This window comes from Ammodytes marinus (assembly GCF_949987685.1).
Source record: "Ammodytes marinus genome assembly, chromosome: 6".
In the NCBI taxonomy this organism is placed as follows: Eukaryota; Metazoa; Chordata; class Actinopteri; order Uranoscopiformes; family Ammodytidae; genus Ammodytes; species Ammodytes marinus.
The window spans coordinates 25,926,419-25,945,771 of NC_137235.1; the positions used below are offsets into that span (position 1 = coordinate 25,926,419).

The 19,353-nt window shown below is 38.3% G+C and overlaps 1 protein-coding gene across 1 annotated transcript; it reads right to left on the bottom strand.

The window, feature by feature from the left end:
- Window positions 1-3,345: 3,345 nt before the first annotated feature.
- Window positions 3,346-14,156, bottom strand: LOC307251500 (von Willebrand factor A domain-containing protein 7-like; the record flags this gene model as incomplete). The annotated part of the gene is made up of 17 exons (XM_080028867.1): window positions 3,346-3,726; window positions 3,906-4,065; window positions 4,825-4,958; window positions 5,126-5,397; window positions 6,303-6,395; window positions 7,024-7,176; window positions 7,268-7,397; window positions 8,010-8,180; window positions 8,269-8,385; window positions 9,473-9,585; window positions 9,852-10,021; window positions 10,130-10,316; window positions 10,908-11,036; window positions 11,334-11,427; window positions 11,605-11,749; window positions 13,589-13,725; window positions 13,977-14,156. 17 exons carry the CDS (start codon window positions 14,154-14,156, stop codon window positions 3,346-3,348), a joined length of 2,766 nt encoding a protein of 921 aa, XP_079884993.1.
- Window positions 14,157-19,353: the final 5,197 nt, after the last annotated feature.

The window sequence follows — 19,353 nt, forward strand, 5'->3', positions numbered from 1 at the left end:
AAGAGACACTGGTGCCCATACTGTGGAAAATGATTCTTAGACTACAATAACCTGAAAAGGCACAAGTATATCCACACAGGGGAGAAACCAGAATCCTGCCCCTACTGCCCCAAACACTTTACACAGTCAGGCCACCTGAAAAAGCATGTTAAGAATGTACATAAAATGTAATGATTCAGAGATCTAGATCTTTTTTCAGAATACTGTTTGCAGACAGGATCAGTTTTTTGTTCTCTTTTATGCAATTTATTAGCAAAACAAATTGATAATTGCAGTCCTGTTTGAGCTTTATTTTGATAAAAAAAAATTTAAAGGACAGTTTTACATTTTTAAGAAAACACCTGGAGCAAATCGCTATATGTACCTCGTAAAGCTTTGATTGGATATAAAAAAAAACACATTTTTATTTTAATTGTACATATTCGACAAAGTGTTGATAAAGAGTTTCAGGGGTGCTGGATTGCAAACTTACATACTACACATTTTTTACCAATATATCAAACTAATCTCGGTGACCAAGTTTCTTTAGGGCACTGTATGATGATGATCAGTTGGTTGGTGAATAGATTTTTGTAAATGAAAACTTAAATTTTTGTTCAACTAATAATTCATTTCATTAACAATTGAACTATTGTTAGATCACCCAATAACAAGTATATGAAGATTGTGTATCTCTGACTAAAAGCCATTTTAAGGAAGACATTGACAGCAAATATTGGATATGACAAAGTGTATTCAAACAGACTATTGCATACACATACACAAGATGTGTTAGAAATTAATATGACTGAATTGTTACTATTATAAATAAACTGTAAAAAAATATATATTTTGAATGGTGTTCATTGATATCGTTATTTATTTTTATTACATTGCTTTTAAAGGATGTAAAAAAACAGCCATTGTAGTTCATTGTAATTCTTTTGGAATTATGACAACAAGAACATAAAGGTATGTTCACACTGGACACAAAACAAATGTTGACCATTGGAATGTTTTTTAGTTTTTTGGAATGAGTCCCTGAAAAGCCAATGATTGTAACCATACAGATGTCACTTGCAGCTTCAGTAGTCTGTGGCTTTGTTAAATGAAGTGCAAAGCAGATAAGAGGTAAACCAGTGATACACATATAAGATGGCATAATGGAGAGAAGAGACACTGGTGCCCATACTGTGGAAAAGGATTCTTAGACTTACAATAACCTGAAAAGGCACAAGTATATCCACACAGGGGAGAAACCAGAATCCTGCCCCCACTGCCCCAAACACTTTACACAGTCAGGCCACTTGAAAAAGCATGTTAATAATGTTCATAAAATGTAAGGATTCAGACATCTAGAGCCTTATTAAGAATACTGTTTACCGACGGGATCTTTTTTTTTATGCAACTTATTAGCAAAACAATCGAAAAACAGTTGATTGTGAATTGTAGTCCTGTTTGAGCTTTATTTCCGTTAATTGTTATGAAAGGATAGTTTTACATTTTGAGAAAACACCTCGAGCAAATCGCTATATGCACCTTGTAAAGCTTTGATTGGATATTAAAAAAGTAAATTTTCGTTGTTAATAGTACAGATTCAACAAAGTGTTGATAAAGAGTTTCAGGGGTGCTGGATTGCAAACTTACATACTAAAATAAAGAGTTTTTTTTTTGTATGTAATCAGTACTAAACTGATTGTCTCCAGGCCTCAGTTTCATATTTGATGCACAGCTGTGAGAGTGGTTAATCGATATAAACAAGTGTGATTACCAATATATCAAACTAATCTTTGTGACCAAGTTTCTTTGGGGAACTGTATGATGATGATCAGGTGGTTGGTGAATCATTTTTCATTGTAAATGAAAACCTATATTTTTGTTCAGCTACTAATTCCTTTATTTAACAATTGAACTCTTGTTAGATCACCCAATAACAAGTATATGAAGATTGTGTATCTCTGACTAAAAGCCATGTTAAGGAAAACATTGACAGCAAATATGGGATATGACAAAGTGTATTCAAACAGACTACTTCATACACATCCACAAGATGTGTTAGAAATGAATATACCTGAATGTTACTATTATAAAACTGTAAAAATGTTAATATGTTGAATGGGGTTCATTGATGTTGCTGTTTCGTTTATTACATTGCTTTTAAATGATGTAAAAAAAATAGCAAAAGGTTTCATTGTAATTATTTTGCAACTATGACAACAAGAACATTAAGGTATGTTCACACTGGACACAAAACAAATTTTGACTATTGGAATATGTGTTTTTTTTAATAAGTCCTTGAAAAGCCAATGAATGTAACCACACATATATCATTTGCAGCTTTATCAGTCTGTGGCAATGTTGATTAAAGAGCAAAGCAGATAAGAGTTAAACCACTAAACCAGTTATAAATGTTATTGTAGGGTACATGTACAATAAGAATGCTATGCAGTTTACTGCGTTTTATAGCAGTAAAGGGCAGAAATCGTTTGCAATCTTGATGTAAGATAGTTTGAGGGGGAGGCAGAGCTTGTGTGGTGTTTGAAAGAGCTAGAGGGTAACACGACTGTCTCCCCAATCTTCATAGTCGTCAGTTACGCAATGGCCTTTTGATGTGAGAAGGTAAGACGAACTATATGTTAATGTGTTGGATTTTTTTCATTCAGAAAGTTTGTCATGCAACGTATCCATGGCAGAGATAATGTACTGGCAGATACATGTTCACGCTTGTAGGGTGTGTGACTGTTTTCTGTTGGTGTTTTTGGCTGTGTGGGCAAAATAACGATCACTTACTTACACAGGGTGGGGAATATTGTCTAAGGAAAGCTTATATTCTCACATAAATATATTCTTTTCAGGAATACTGTGGTCACAAATCCTGTATTTAGTTTTCAGTGGATGTTAAAAAGTATAAAAAATAAAATTGTGAACTGTTGTGAATGATGCACATCGACTGCTGATTTTCTTTTACATCATTCTTTCCTTTTATTCACATAGTCATTTTCACTTAACAGCAATAGTATTGTCTGCCCTCTAAAATGAATCTATACTTTGTTTAATGCTCAGATTATGCAATTTATTGTTTTTACTGCCTCATCTGAAAGCACCATATTTGTTCCAGCATCTCAAAGGCATTGATGTACATTTACATGAGTTAAAGTGGTTCTCTGCTGCCACAAAGCAGATGTATATGCAACCAGAAATTTGGTCCAAACAAGATAATTCTCTGCAAATGTTCAACCTTTCAATACAATTGAATGTTTAGATTTTTATATAAATATTACATTTCTGACAAATTAAGTAAACATTCATCATCCATTGCCTAATCGGTGCTCACATTTTATTTAAGCAGGAACTGTGCAACCTACCCTAGGGCTTTGCTACAAAGGCAGATACCAGCAGGCACAACCACAGTGGCAGTGACAGGGTTAAAGCAGGAGGGCCATTAGAACGTTCAATGGAGTGGAAGCACCTGCCAACATTGCCAACTTTATCTACAGCTACAAAGGTAACCTTCTGTGAGCAGCAGGATGATGTGTAGTTGGCCATAGTGAAGGGAGCACCCAGGGAGTCGAATGTGAGGTTGCCATTGCCCTGACGCAGGGAAACGCTCTCTATTCCGGTGCCGTTCCCGTCGGTCATGTTTGCCATAAGCTCCCACTGGAAAGGTCCACACTGAGACACGTCGTGAGGGCAAGCATTAGCCATTACACTAATCACTTCACACAAAGGCTGTACAAAATCTGTGATCTGGACAAAAAGGACAGGAAAAGAAAGTCAGGACATGAATGCATAAATCACAGGGGCATTTAGATCGATTAGATATTCGCATGGCTTTTTAAGGAGTATATCTGCAATAGCCAGCATGGCTGTGTTCGAAATATTTATAATGTATTAAATGTTCACTCTAACTCTATATGTCTGGTTACCTTGGTAACAACAGATAATCTCAAAACGGCGTAATTGGAATCGGCACCGCTGGACGACTTGGCCTCCAAAGTCAGAGTGACATCTGTTCCAGATGGTACGTTGGCAGGTGGCGTAATGGTCAAAGTAGAATTTGCATATTTTCCAGTTTCCAAGGTAAGGCTGAGAGAAGAGAGGAAATATGTACATGTATATCTTTTTAATTACAAGAATATTGGCAGTGTGTAATCCACACATTTGACAGTGTTATTTAAAATGTAATGTCACGATACAATCATGCTACGCAGATATGCTGTTAACCATGTTCTCCACTTTTGAACGCTGGCATTTGCTGAAAAGCATTTAACACATGGTCAAGCCAATGGGACTGTCAATAGTTTTTCAAGTATGTATGCATAAACCAACCTTTGGAGCTAGATAGAAAGTTAAGGGACCACCTAAGTGATAAGAATTTCTGGAGGACCAGAATGAGTGTACATAATTGCATGAACAACCATGAAAGGAAGAGGGGAAAGACATCTCTCAATATTTGGATAACAGTTCAGACAGTTGTTGATTGAAACGTGAAAACTCATAGAAATGTTTGGTTTGTCTTTGACAAGTGATAAGAGAGCTAGAAAGGGAAGTTAAAATACCGCCTCTGCTATCTATCAACCACTTCTACCACCTCCACACAGCTGGTCAATCATGGCAGGAAGTGGGTGTGGAATTGTCCCTTTCAGATAGAGAAATTGTAAGACACCCTACTGTACCTACTTGACCTTAACCTTTAGTCCAACTGGCGGGTTGCACATGTTACTCCACCCAGATGTATTTTTTACTTAAGCTGCAGGTGGCAGAGACTTGTACTTTAGATTTGGAGATGTGTCAATATTGATAAGGATATTTGTCATAGTAATTGCTTTTAGTTTTTCTCCTCACCTAGCTAGGACAGAGATAGGATAGTTTCTGTCATTTCTGGCTGTGACGGAGTAAACACCACCAGAGCCCTTGGACATGATACTGAAGGGAATCTTGAGGGCTTTTCCCGGCTCTGCACTACTTTCTACAGCAGCCTAGAGCAAAATGGAGGAGAAGAAGAGAGATATTGTTATCGTTATGTAACCCTATAGGAAGTTCAAAGCATTTTACAAAAGTGTTAAATATTCATTCATATTAGGCTACTTCAAATCGAACAAAACCTACTTAACTGGGTGCACATGATTTGAAGATTTGATCGTACCTGGATAATCACTTTGGAGACAGACATCTGGGTGGTAGACTGCCTCTGAAATTCAGTTTTTGAAACTTCGTCCATTCCTTTCACCGTGAGCACAAACTCCCCTGCAGGGACTGCATCAACAGTCACCAGGATGTCCCCATTGCCCATGTCCTGTAGTGTGCCATTGCTAACAGCCTCAGGACCATCCACCATCACTAGACCAACCTGTCCAACAGTCATGGAGGAAGGACCTTTCCTACTCAATACTGAGAGCATCAGGGTGGCCGGCTTGCCTGGGTTTTCAAAATGAGAGAAATAAATAAGCAAGTTAAGGGAAGAAATTGAAGTTGAACAGTAAACTTTGGATGGTTTTAGGAATGAGTCGTGGAAGGGCGCTTGATTTGCCGACCTCCCCATAAGCTAAAGTCTTTGTTTGGGCCATTCCATCATTTCCTGGAAAGAATAGGCTACAGATTATTTCGGACTCATTGATTTAAAGAAATTAGCAGGCCTGAGGAAAGCATTTAATGCATTGCAACACAAAGTTGCATTCACAAAAAGTATAGTGGTCTTGATGCTGAAATTTAAGTATGGTTGACTAATCTGGTTATCATTATATAGTTAAAACTGCGATAATAGATTTTCTGGCCACTTGAAAATGGGCATTACTGAGGAGAGTGGTGAGAGTGAAGCAAAAAAGTATGTCTATGGACTTAAATACCAAATGACTCTGTAGAGTTCTGTAAAGGGTACTGCTCAGTCAGGTATCTGTTGTCTGTGGTTTTCACATACATACAAGTAATCCAATGTTAATATGTAAATATTAGTTATAGCAGCTTTAAAGATGACATTTCATTCTTTTCATCACCAGAAACTCTCCACATTGTGTAACTTGCCAACACATGTACTGCAGCAAACTACTACTGTGAGAAGTTACTTTTTTTGAATGCCTCAGTCACAGACAACTGTTGGGATGCTTGCTATTGAAAGTAGGAAATGATGAACATCAATACATGCTCTATTATAAAGTAGAAAAAATATAATCTGTGCATCCTTACTTATATAATAAATCTAACAGATGCCCTGATGGGCCATCACAATTTTAATTGATTAAATATAATCAGTTTATGGCCTTGTATGGTACGTGGAATGAGGCGCTACTGTTGTGTAACACTTGATTTTATAGCATGTAGTGTACCTGTTTGTGGACGCCCACTGAGTACTGCATAACCTGGGTGAGGTCCCTCGAAGGGTTCCACAAAGTCATAGACAAAGGTAATCATACTCTGGCCTGGAAACACAAGAACAGACTTACAGTTAATACAAATAAACACCAAAACAAGAACTCACTGAACTTCATGAGGCCTTAACTGCTATTTTGACTGAAAAGCTATACAATAATTGTGTGAAATTAGAAGCAGAATTAATTGACATGATTTGCATGGACATGTTTGTCGAGTAATTATGAAGCTGTGGCTTAATTTTTACTGGACTTTGTATCCAATTAGCTTAGCACAAAGATTTAAGAGAGGGGGGAATGTCTAAAGTTAGCACAACTAGCCTATCAATACATGTAGGTAGTAAACATATCTTTTTCTTTGGTCTGTACAAAACAAAAGTGTACAAATGAGAATTTGTGGTGGGTTATAAGTGGTTTTTGGCTGCAAAAAGTAACTTCATAAAGCCTTCGCTGGATGCAAGGCAGCCTCACTTTAAATACTGTTGGCAAATGTTAGGCTAGCTATTTCCCAGTTTCTATGCATGCTCTCAATCTTCTCATCTTTCTTTCAGCAAGAAAGCTTGTTACTTTAATATGCATATTAAGTGCATATTCTAGAAGACACAATTTCAACAGCTAATTTGTACAGAAGGTACTTGTAATTAATTAACATAGTGTAATGAAAGCAAGAGTATCTGACCTGTGACTTTAAGAGTGTATGGTTGCAGAGAGTTTATGTTGATCTGCCATGTTCCTGTCTGCTTGTCAGCATTGAGACCAATTCTCCACAGGTTGCCAACTGTCGTTATGGTCCCCAGTTTACCGCTGGCCTCCGTGGAGCTCTGGGTCACACCTGGAATGTGTATGCATGCATCATTATTACATAAAAAAAGAAAGGGGATACTTAACAGGCCTCAAGTGGGAATTGAGAATTTGTTGTGTACCTTTAGGGTTGGTCATTGTGAAAGAAATAGATGATCCTGTGATGTATATAGTGACATTTGTCAGAGATTCATCCAATATGAAGGGGAAGGTCTGCTTCCCACCGGCCCTTGCTCGCTGAAGAACTGTCACCTGGGGAAGAACATGTCTGTATTTTTCAAACTGGTCCAACCTCGAAAGGCCTGGTAGCCTACATGTTTCAGAATTGTTGAAATAGTACAGGATTGCTATTGGAACTGCACAGTCATTCCCTATCGGCTAAAGGCAAAGCCCATACTTAATATAACGGGCGAAATACATTTGCATCAGGAGAAACGTGCTGCAGCATCAGAAACGATGACAATTCAAAAATATAATGTGATTAGTGTATTCTTTTTTATTTGCTATCAGTTCTATAAATATATAGTACATACAGTAAGTATATGTACAGACATCAGTGCAGAAATACACAGGTGGTTGACAGTCTTCAAAGTAGCAGTATTCTATTGAACAACCTTTTCCATTCACAGCAGCTAACAACACCTCTTTCTCTCTCTCTCTCCCTCAGGTGGAAAATCAAACTGTTCCACCCAGCACTCCCCCTAGTGGCTCGGAGTATGCATGGTGTGTTTACTCAATTTTCAGCATTTATGTTGTATTTGTCGATTGTTGTATGTGTTTTTGAATTGGCTCTCACACGTTTCGCCTGATGTAAACGTTAGGGGCCATTTTAGTGCATTTGAACTCATTGGCCACCGTACCTACCAGAGCTGAAGTGGAGGTGTCGAGGATGATGTCTGTGGCCTGAGGCAACTGACCCTTGGTCACGCTGATGGCCTGGCCCCCGGAGGCCAACGCCAGGTTCTTATAGACGTCAAAGGATCTAGCTGAACGACGGCGGCGCCTTGTAAAGGGCGCTGTAATGAAGAATGACACCTGTGGAGAAAAGACCCCGAACCTTTCAAGTGGAATTCAATTACATTAACATGGTGAACATAGGGCATCATTGGGTGTCTATATGTACCGTTGACTTGGTTCTCCTGATGAGAGCAACGATAGTGTCCTTGAGGCTGAGGTCTTTGGCAGTAGCATCCGTGAAAACATAGATTTGGGAGGAGGACGGGGCACCGGTGAGAGCCAACTGGGGAAATAAAAACATTTCCCTGTTTAGTTAATATGGAAAAACAGCAGTTTTTAAAAGTAGGGGAGAACGGGGTAATTTGTCACACGGGTTGGTCGTCACAATCGTTATATCTCGGAACCAGAAGGCACTGTCTGTGAAATTTTGATATGTAAATATCCAGAATTGGGATCAGAGGTAACCTACATAGCCTTCCTTGGAGTTAGACTGCTGAATTTGTGGTGAGACGACTGTTTGTGTTTTTCATTTCAAATTGAAAATATTTAGCTCATCAGTATTTTTCTTCTAGGCTTTTACACAATGGGTTTATAACAAAACACTTGTTACCCATAAAAAGTGTATAGGGTAAACTATAGTTTAGATTGTGGTTAGCAAGCTAATTAGTTGTCAGATGGTTGTTGGCCTTGAAGCTAGCAATAAATTCAAGTTGGGGTTGGTCGTCAAATTTTTTGGGGGGTTGGTTGTCACATGTTATCTCAAGGCTGCAGCCAGAAAAGGAACCCAATAACGAAAAAAATTGTCAAGCTGTATCCTCACTGACACCCCAGAGAAGGAAAGAATAGAGCAGGAAAAGGCAGCTAGCATGCAAAAGAAAAAAGGGCAACAAAATCAAAACAACCCAGTGCATCCCAAACTAGACCAGCTGCCAAGGCTAAATTAAGTTATGTAGGCCTATTTGTCAACTTGACAATGCAATTAAACTTTCAAATTTAGTTCTACTTTTTTGCCTTCTTTTTAAGATTATTCCCATTAAGATTACATTGTGACAAACAACCCATAGTGTTTGACAACCGACCCCTTGATGGGGTTGGTTGTCACAATGTGTAAGGGTGTCTTTGATGATTAATTTCTTTTTTATTACAATAAGATAGAAAAAGTGAGGGGTACACATTTTAAGACAACACCTTAAGCTTCAATTTAATATAGGAATGACTATTGAAAGATGTTTAAGTGATAAGCAATTCTCACTAGAGTAAAAAGTGTGCCTACTTACCCCGTTCTCCCCTAGTCATAAAAATAACCGGAAAATGTTTTACCAGTCAACAACCATCCCATTGATAATCTGACAATATCGTAGATTAAGTACCTGAAGTCCAGACAGGCACATCTCAGGGAGATCACCACCTCCTGTTGCCTTGAGTTTAGAGATTTCTGTTTTCATCTTCTCAGCATCTGTTGTCCTGAAGGTAGGTCCAAATGCTAGAAAGCACAGCACATTGGTTCAGAGTATTTTGGACAAAATTTATCTTTTTTTACATAACTTTTGATCCACTGTGACTTTATGTGGTACAGGTTGCACCACAGTGTGCTAAATCTACTTAAAAAAAGTCATACACTTATGTACCTATAATAACAACAATTTAATCAAGCATTACATACAGTATATAATATTGCATGTCTCTACAAAACACCAGGGGTGCAACGCCAACATTTCTACAGGTTCAACAAAGTAGAAGAGTTATTACCGGGGTCATTGAAGGGCACTAGAATGTACTCCGAGGGCTCATCTTGGGTTCCTCTTTTGCGGTCAATGAGTTCATAAACGACAGCCCTGGCTTCAGCAATGTCATCTGACATACTGCCAGTGGTGTCAATAACAAAAACCACAACGGATGAGCGGGCGATTCCCATCATTCTGTGAAAAAGAAAAATAGTGATTCATTAGAGAGAAGAAAATTGTCTTTGTCTTGATGATGAAATTTGAACTTAGAGATCAAATCGAGATGTGCTTTTCAAGTCATACCTCAGGAAGTCATTGTCTCCGACAGCTAACCGGATTTCCTCTAGCAGCTGGAGACTGGCCTTTACAGCTGTGTTCAAGGCAGCGTTGAAGATATCCACATTGTCCTTGCGACGCTCATCTTTGCTGATGCCTCCGCGAGGAAGTGTTGTGCTTGTTAGGTCACCAGCACCTCCATGGCTACATTTACCTGGCACAGGTCAGAAGGGAAAGGTTGAACGGGGACATGGTTCAAATGGCAATTTGAAGTTTACTTTTGCATTTTATGAGCTCTTGTGTACTTATCTTGCTACACTGAACTACCCGACATAATTTGATCATGTTTGTCTTGAACTCCAAGTACAACAAGCTTGTTTGCGCTCCTGCCAAGAAACTGACACTTCTCTCATATGAAATAGTGTAGACAACCGGCAGCCACTTGGCTTAGCTTAGCATTCAGACTGGAACCAGGGGAAAGAGTTAGCCTGGCACTGTCCAAATAACAAAAGCACTTACCAGGGTAAATAAAGTCATTGCTTAACATTTTATAGAGTATGAATAGGAAGTAAAAGATTAAAAACTATGTTTCAGTAGCAGTTACGTGTGGGACTTGTCTTGCACATTATGATGACATCAAGACTCCAGGAATTGACTGCTTTATATTGACAGGCTTCCCTTCTAATCTTTCTCAAGAAAGCAAATGTCTAGTGCCAACAATAAGCCTCTCAGCCAGCCTTCCCACTTGTGACTTAGTTAATATGACCTTATGTATTTGAATATGGTTTGGAGATGTGTTTGATACCTTTGGGCTTGTCAGAAGAGAAGATTCCCAAGTAGCCTGATGTGAGTTTCTTCTCCTTTATGATGTTGGGGAGGATGGAGTTGGGGCATGTTCCACTTGAGCAGTCACTGCAGGTGGCAGTGAGGACATCTGCACAAGCAAAAATGAGTTAAACACACTCAACACCAAACCAAGGTAGGTAAGCATCACTTCATGTTACTGGGTTGACCTATTCTATGGTGTGTGCTATAGAGCAGGGACAGGAGTACTATGTCAGAGCGGACTGATATTCTGAAAAGAAACACCCACCGGCCAATCAGAATGGCCATAGCATAAAGACAAAGACAACACACTCAGCCTAAATGCAGTAGTAGTCTTCTTTATGACATATTACCCAATTCATGCATGTATAGGCCTCCAATGGCAATAACACACACACACACACACCTGCCAGGTTTTCAAGAGGAAGGTCTGCGCGTAGCAGATTGACGTAAGGCTCTGTGTTTCCCAGCTCCACCCAGTTACTGTGGCTGTAGAAGTCCTGGAAATTAATGGAAGCACACACATGAACTATTTTATACATACACATAGGCCTTAAATTAAGAGTTTTACTTTCAATCTTTTCAATCTAGTTTCTGGCTCATTCTGACTGTTTGTAACTCCATGTTCTCCTCATCCTGCCTCTCTCTGCTGAGCTTTTTCTCTCCAGCCCTCGCACCTGTAGTGTATGAAGGACTCTCCCCAGTGTTTCTCTGGCAGCCTGGAAGTTTTGGTTGCGAATGTTGGCTTTGATGGCAACTATGCCCTCCGTTATGAGGCTGCGTCCCTCCAAGAAGGCCTCTGAGTTGAAGTGGTGTGGAGCACTGAAAGAATTGATCACAAGAAATTACTCTGTAAGCCTAAGAGAAAATCATATGTAATATTTTTCAACACGCACAGCCCCATTATTTTATTACATTGTAAAGCCCCGTAAACTCAAATCCACAAACATCTTTCTGACTATGTAATTTGGGGAGTTGTTTGCACGATATTAAGCATCTGAAAAAAGTAAGGCATATTTATCAATCCAAAGTATAGATATTGTCATTGAAGTTTGATACACTGGTAACACTTTACAATAAGGTACATAAAAAAGAGTAGTGTAACACTTTACAATAAGGTACACAAAAAGAGTAGTTACCCTTTTAAAAAGAGAAACTACTCTTTTTTGGAAGGTTAACTACTCTTTTTTTGGAAGAGTAACTACCCTTTTTTGGAAGGTTAAAGCCACTACGAGTAACATGGTCCGTTGGCGGCCCCTTTGGACAAAAGATGTAGTATTTTTACGACGCCCGCTGTCGCAAAGCTGTTTTCTAGCTCGTGCCAGGCGTGCGAGTGTGAACTGAGAAGGGCGCAATATAGTGCGTGTCCGTGTGTTGAAAGTGTGAGGGCACGGACTCTTTTCGGCTCCGTGAGAGTGGTTTTGACACCGCATCAACTAATGCTAGTCAGTGCCACACACACCTGATTGCAATGAGTTGATGCAACAGTGTCACCTAAGTACTCTCTCTCACAGAGCTGAAAGACGTGTCCTCACAGAAAGCGAATGAACGAGAGACAGCAGTTAGTATGGATCACGCTGAGGTAATGTGTTTGTGTTGTTGATGTAAATAATGACTATTTCAGATAATGGTTATCTGATGATGGTGAAGCAAATCAAACTTTGTGTTAGTACCAACCGCTCATTCATTTAGGAGTAAACACTGCAGTCTAGTTCGCTCCCGTGAAATTGTATACACGTTGCTTAGCAACGCCCTCGTCCCGCCCGTAGCCTATATCACTCTCCATTTTAGCTTTTCTTCATTGCATTCTCTTTTTTTCTTTGATGGTTCAGCCCCGTTATCAGTCATTTTGACGACAAATAACTGTCTCAAACAAGGTTCCCGCTCCCCTTCCCTCACCTGGAGGGATAGGCTTCTCAAATCGTGTTGCTGCGCCACACTGAAATCTGCGACCAATACGGATATGTGACCATAGAGCATGCACGAGCGAACCGAAAATTGGACTGGGTGTGCGACCAGACCAAAAGCAGTAATAAAAACTATATAAAAACGTCTTTCTTTGCACTGATGGTCTCGTTTGCTGTTAAAGGTAATTTATGATTATCAGAGGAAACATGAGGCTGTTTAAAAGATATTTAAATGTTACTCGTAGCTGTTTTAACTACTCTTTTTAAAAGTGTAACTACTCTTTTTTGGAAGGGTTACTACTCTCTTTTGGAAGAGTAACTACCTTTTTTTGGAAGAGTAACTACTCTTTTTAAAAGGGTAACTACTAACTACTCTTTTTAAAAAGGTAACTACTCTTTTTGGAAGAGTAACTACTCTTTTTTGTGTACCTTATTGTAAAGTGTTATCGATGCACTTTACAGAAATTCGGTTTAGATGAGGCCGCCTATGCTCCGGTTCTTATTACACAATAATTATTTTAAACCAATCACAGCAGTTCACTGCCCAAACATTTATACATAAAAACAACGAATGTTGCCATGGAGACCATTTGATATGGCCACACCCACACAGTGTCAAACTGTCATCTGTGTGACAATCTGATTTTTGTAAAATCTTATTGAAACACCCCACTTTGATATCATATAATGATTTTTACATTTTAGACTAGGTTTCCAGAGGCTTTAATAACAGTTGTTTCAATCTTTCTCCTACCTGGCAACAAAGTCACGGTCTACCAGTCCGTTCTGGATATAGATCTCTTGCAGAGCAGAGACAAACTTGGCACCAGACACTTCTCCTGTTGCTCTGGGACCCAGACAGGCCTGGACCAGCTCTTCAGCAGATGTACCCTGTAAACCGGTTGCAGGTTTTTGGTCAGAATAATAGTACTACGTAATGATGAAATAAAAATGTTGACCTTATAATGGAGCAGGATAAAAAGTTAAGAGATCCCCTAAGTGATTACAATTCAACTTGTAACGGACATGAATGCATGCACTATGTTATATATATACAATATTGACAATATACTATATTATATACTGTATATACAGTATATAGCTTCTTATGACTATGTTTTTTTTCTTATCTTCCATCCTACCGTGGGGTTGAACTCATGACCAGCGTCCTCATTCACTGCCCGACACGCGTCCTGCACTTTTTCCAATAAAGCAGTTCCTGTAATGGTGGTATGACTGCCTATCCCCCCGATGGGGACAAAGGCCATGCTGGACCCTAATAGGGCCAACGTCAGCAGGACTACGCCCTGCACTGAAGTCATGACCAGTCTACAGGGAGAGAGAAATGATGACATATCAATAATCAGTTTGTCAAATAAAAAATAATGGGAACATATTGGTGATTGAACAGATTTGTGCACAGATTGTGCATGCTTTTATTACCAAATGTTTCTGAACTAGAAACATACAGTAAGAATCAGAGATTTCACATTCTAAGTAAAATGACAAAGAAAGAGGAAAATGTTCAGGAACAAAATTATATAGGAACATTTTTAACGTGATAACCATTTAAATTTGCGGATTTTCAATGAGCATTTTTTTCTGTGCCATTATTTCAAATATATTGGTGTTTTTGAACAGAACATAAGAGTTTAATTTCAAAACAAAAGCTAGTTATTCAGTGTCCTGCATTAAAGAGGAAATTAACAGTTAATTGGCGAAGACAAACGATTGGTACGTATTTGAATTTAATGAAAAATAAATCATTGCAGTTGTGGCTTTGCTCTATTTTTCTTGGTTACATTAAGGTTTGCAACAATTTTTTGTTAAAAAAAGCATAAACTTAGCATGAGTTTTTTTAACAGTTAATTAATGTACCCTTATAGTAAAGTGTTACCAAGATTTGTAATATGCATACTCATTTTACACATAGACTTATTTTGTTTTAAACGTTTCGTTATTATTAAAATGTTTTTCAAAATAATTATTTTTTAATTACTTTCTTGCTAAATTTGTAACCGTAAAAAGACTTACAACATTTCATTTTGAATGACAAACATACCTTGCTATTGTTCAGCTCTGTTGACTCAGAAGTGGAACCTGCAGCCCCTTTAACCCTCTATAGCTGCATATTTATATACAGCAGGTCCTATGACGTCCTATGCGTGTGGCTGCTATCTTCAGTCATATCATCGGTCATATACAGCTATAGACTGATTGCTAGGGTTTCCCTCATAAAGAAAACCCCACCTTTTGGACTCAATGTACTTCAGATACTGTGCAGTGACACATTTGGTAATAATTATATAATAATTTTATCCCAATGGTATGAAGGTTTTTACAGCTTGGGAGGGTCCAAACAAAGGTGGGGCAGATTAATATTTAACTGGATATATTATTCCCAAACTCTCAAGTTGAAGGTAGGGGACTGGACGATAATGGCTCCAACAGCATCATGTACACTTTGAGTGATACAGTATTCACATGCTTTAGACTTTAGGCCATTTGACAGAGTAACTGTTTTCTGGTTTAAATTAGCTTTACTTATCATACACACATCAAGAGCTTTACAGCCGGACTTTTCAGTTAGCATGTACAGCAATGATGTTTTTAAAAATCACTTTACATATTTTTAAATTCTTTACTTAACTCTTCTTTCTTTCAAAGGTATTTTTATTAAATGCCAGTTGCAAAGGAATTGCAGCACAATGGGTACACATTTTTTCCCCTTTTTTTTCCCCGAACACACCCCACCCACATCCCACCCTCACACCCAACCACACGAAATACACACTACAAGAAACAAAAACAAACAATCAACACGAAAAAAAAAAAAAACATAAAGAAATAAAGAAATAAAATTTAATCAAATAAAAGAGGGGAGGAGGTAGCTACTCTTCTATTGTTATTGTTGTTTTTTTTTAATAATTTAGAAAGGGGCGCCAAATTCTGTCAAATTTATTCTCAGATCCCTGGGTTTACTTATCTCTCCTGAATAAATATGAAACACTAAAAGTGCTCCGAGGAAGATTTAAATGTTTCTGAAAAAGTCAAATTCTTCCTCTGATTATCATAAATTAACATCAAATGAGACCATCAGTGCAAAACATACTATTTGTATATAGTTTTTCTTTATGCCCTTGTCATGGGTACGCTCACCCAGGAACAACAACTGGGGTAGTAAAACACAACCTAATTTGTCCAAAGGGGGTGCAAGAATTAACAAAAACTAAAAGTTCCTCGGGGCACATTTAATATTATAATAATTGACAAAAATGATTGGCGGTGATGGTGGCCGTTTAGAATAGAAGATGAAAAGGTTCACAAAATGAAATGTGAAATATGTTTTGTCCAGCACTCCTTACATGACACAACTTTTCTTAGATTTATTTGTTGAGACTTTTAGCATTTAATCCATCACTTCCAGACAGACTTTCCTGCTATAGCCCAATAACTTTGTATGTTCTTTCTGTATCTCGTCACAATATGACAAATGCTTTTACTGTCTGGGCATGGTCATCTGGGGTTTGCTAAGTTGTTTTTCTGAAAGGAATGTGAGACCAGATGCCAGCTGCTGATTTAAGTGGAATAACAGATTAATTTCTTCCCCTCTAAAGCACTTTAGCTGAGGTCAACGCATCGACTTTTTAGTTTATCACTGTTTATTGTAAGACTTTAAAGTAATAATCATAAAGTTGGTATGATGACAACTCACAGTCAGAAACTGATAACTGACCGTGCACATTGATATTTTTGGAAATGTGATGGTAGAAAAAAACAATTACCCTTGTGAGAAAAATGAGCTGAACTCAACTGAGTTAACGTATTTAAAGGTGAAGGAAGCGATTTATTTATGTTAATATAAGTGTCAAAGGCCTACTTCACCGGTTGGAATATGAAGTTGTATTGAACTCATAGATCCTATGAAGTATAAATGTGCAAAAAAAATCGGATCATCCTAGCCTGAGAAAAGGCAGAAAGAGTGTTTTATGGTCTCACTGTCTAACCCTACATTTCTCTTTCTGTGATGTCACAGAAAGAGAAATGTAGGGTAAGTTTACCTTTTTTGAAAGGTAAACTAACCTTTTTTGAAAGGTAAACTTACCTTTTTAAAAGGTAAACTTACCTTTTTAAAAGGTAATTTTACCTTTTAAAAAGGTAAACTAACCTTTTTAAAAGGTAAACTAACCTTTTTAAAATAGCGATACATTTACTGCAATACTTGGCGTGAAATTATAGGGGGAGGCAGTGCATGCTGGTGTGATGTAGGGAGTGGAAGAAGTCACTAGGGGGGGGAATACCATTGTTGGGAACGGTATTAACCTTTACTGTGGGGCACGTGCCATTGTATATCAGTGGTCGCTATGGCACATGCCACAGGCCGAAAAACGGTTTTGGCGTGTCTAGACTGATAACTGTTATCCCTCCCCCTTGTTGGAGGAGGGCAGTAAAGAAACTGCTATTCAAGCAAATATGCTTAGGTCATCCAGGAGTAAACTCTTTGATGTTCATTCAGGAACTTCCTTTCGGTTTTTTTTCGGTTTCGTACAATGAACACCCTTATTACCTCATTGTAAATTACAATTGACTTCAAACAACAGAAGGTTTGATCTTTGGCATGCTCAGAGTGAACAATACAGAGGAGATACAGGATAAGTGTAATAAAACATTAAGGGAAAATAATTCTCCCATAATATGAAAAATGTTCAGTAAGTACTCAGTCACTCTCCGTTCTCCGGTAAACTCTTTGCCTTTGTAGTGAAGTCAGGTCCAGTTGGGAATCTGACCTGTGGCAATCATTTATTGGTACAAGCATTTCCTGGAAAAAATCCTAGTGCCCTGCCTTAGAAAATCTTTGACACATACAGTAAACATGCCAGAAGAATAGCATCACAACTTAACAGATCTAAGGGTCCAAAGAGCACTGAGGGACAAATACGCACCAGCAGAGAAAGCCTGGCGTTGGAAAGGAACTGTAGTTTGGAAAAGCAATAAGAAAGTGAGTGAATGGACCAGCAAACGTGTTAGCAAACAATTGCGTAGAACTAGAGCATAGCCTGCCTAACCTGTTTATCAAAATAAATGACAATATATTTATTTTGGATTGATAACTATTCAACTATATTACTAGTAGTACATGGCATGTACTGTACACGTTATTACAGATAACAAGAATGTTGTGGATTTGGGTTTACAGGGGGTTTAAAGATAGCTACTTACTGAAAAATGTGGGACAGATAAGGCAATGACCTTATAGGCATTATTGAGAGTAAGTTAACGCCTTCTCTAAAACGTTTTGGTTGCCAAAGCAAAGTAATTCTAGAGAAGAGGATGAATGACTAGCATTGACCTGTAGATAAGGGTCCTGAGCTGACTAAACACCCACCACTGGTTGAGCTTCTTGCACAAGTTTCCCCTGTCTTATCATTGAATGTAGGTTTATTGCCAACGATCATTCTCCGTTACTGTAACACTGGACCTGTTCACAGGTCTGACCCTTATAGTGCAGGAACCAAATCCCCAAAATATTGACATACCCCTAACCGTGGTAGAACAAAACATATACTTGTGTTTTCATAACTTAAAGACGTCCCCTTTATGAAATGGATGGTCATAATTTTAAACGACTAAGAAAGTCAATAAAATGTAAAGGCCCTGGCGACATTCGAATCAGGATTCAAGTGGTCGACCAACTGACATGACAGTAGCTTAGCGGGGGGTTGGCAGTTATTCCTAAAACCTTTCATGTACATATTAGCATTCATTTTACCCCCCAAATAACATAGTTACAAGGATTTAGTGGATTTGGGTTGCCAGGGCCTTTAAGGTTATTATGCAAAGTTCACTTTTTATGCGTTTTCAGCATTGATAGCGGTCTGTGGTGTGAGTACAGACTTCAAAAGAATGGGAAAAAACAACCCCCTCTCTTTTAAACCCATCCCCACCTTTCTTCAAAAATCCCAGTCGGATTTATCTCAGATAAATCACGCCCCCTTATTAGCAACCTAACTTAGCACTACCTCCACCTGTGATAAACTCAAACCCAGATACACTTGAATCTAACTGGTTGTCTGCCATATTGAGCTGTTGAGCGATACCTGTGTCCCCACGTAGGTCTAGCCAATCAGCAGACTGGGCTTTTTGGAAGGTGGGGCTTAGCTAAAACGAAGTGTTTCAGACAAAGGATGAAGAGGGGAGATTCAACAATGGGACTGTGAGAAACATGAAGGGTTTTTTGGAAATTAAATCATGAAAGCATTGCAAACCTGAATTGCATTTTTGAAACTGAAAATGTGTATACTAGTTTGCCTTTAATCAATAAAGTGATTGCCGATGTAGGCGAAAAATTATTTTTTTAACAACCTCATGCCCTAAAGCTTTGATTTTCATGATATTTGCACAGATGGTGTACATGTCATGTCCCTACATCCCAAGGCCATTTTTTGAGAAATACTCACATTTAATCTATCTATCTAAGTATAATAATACTTTAAAATGCCTTAAAAATATATGTTTCTA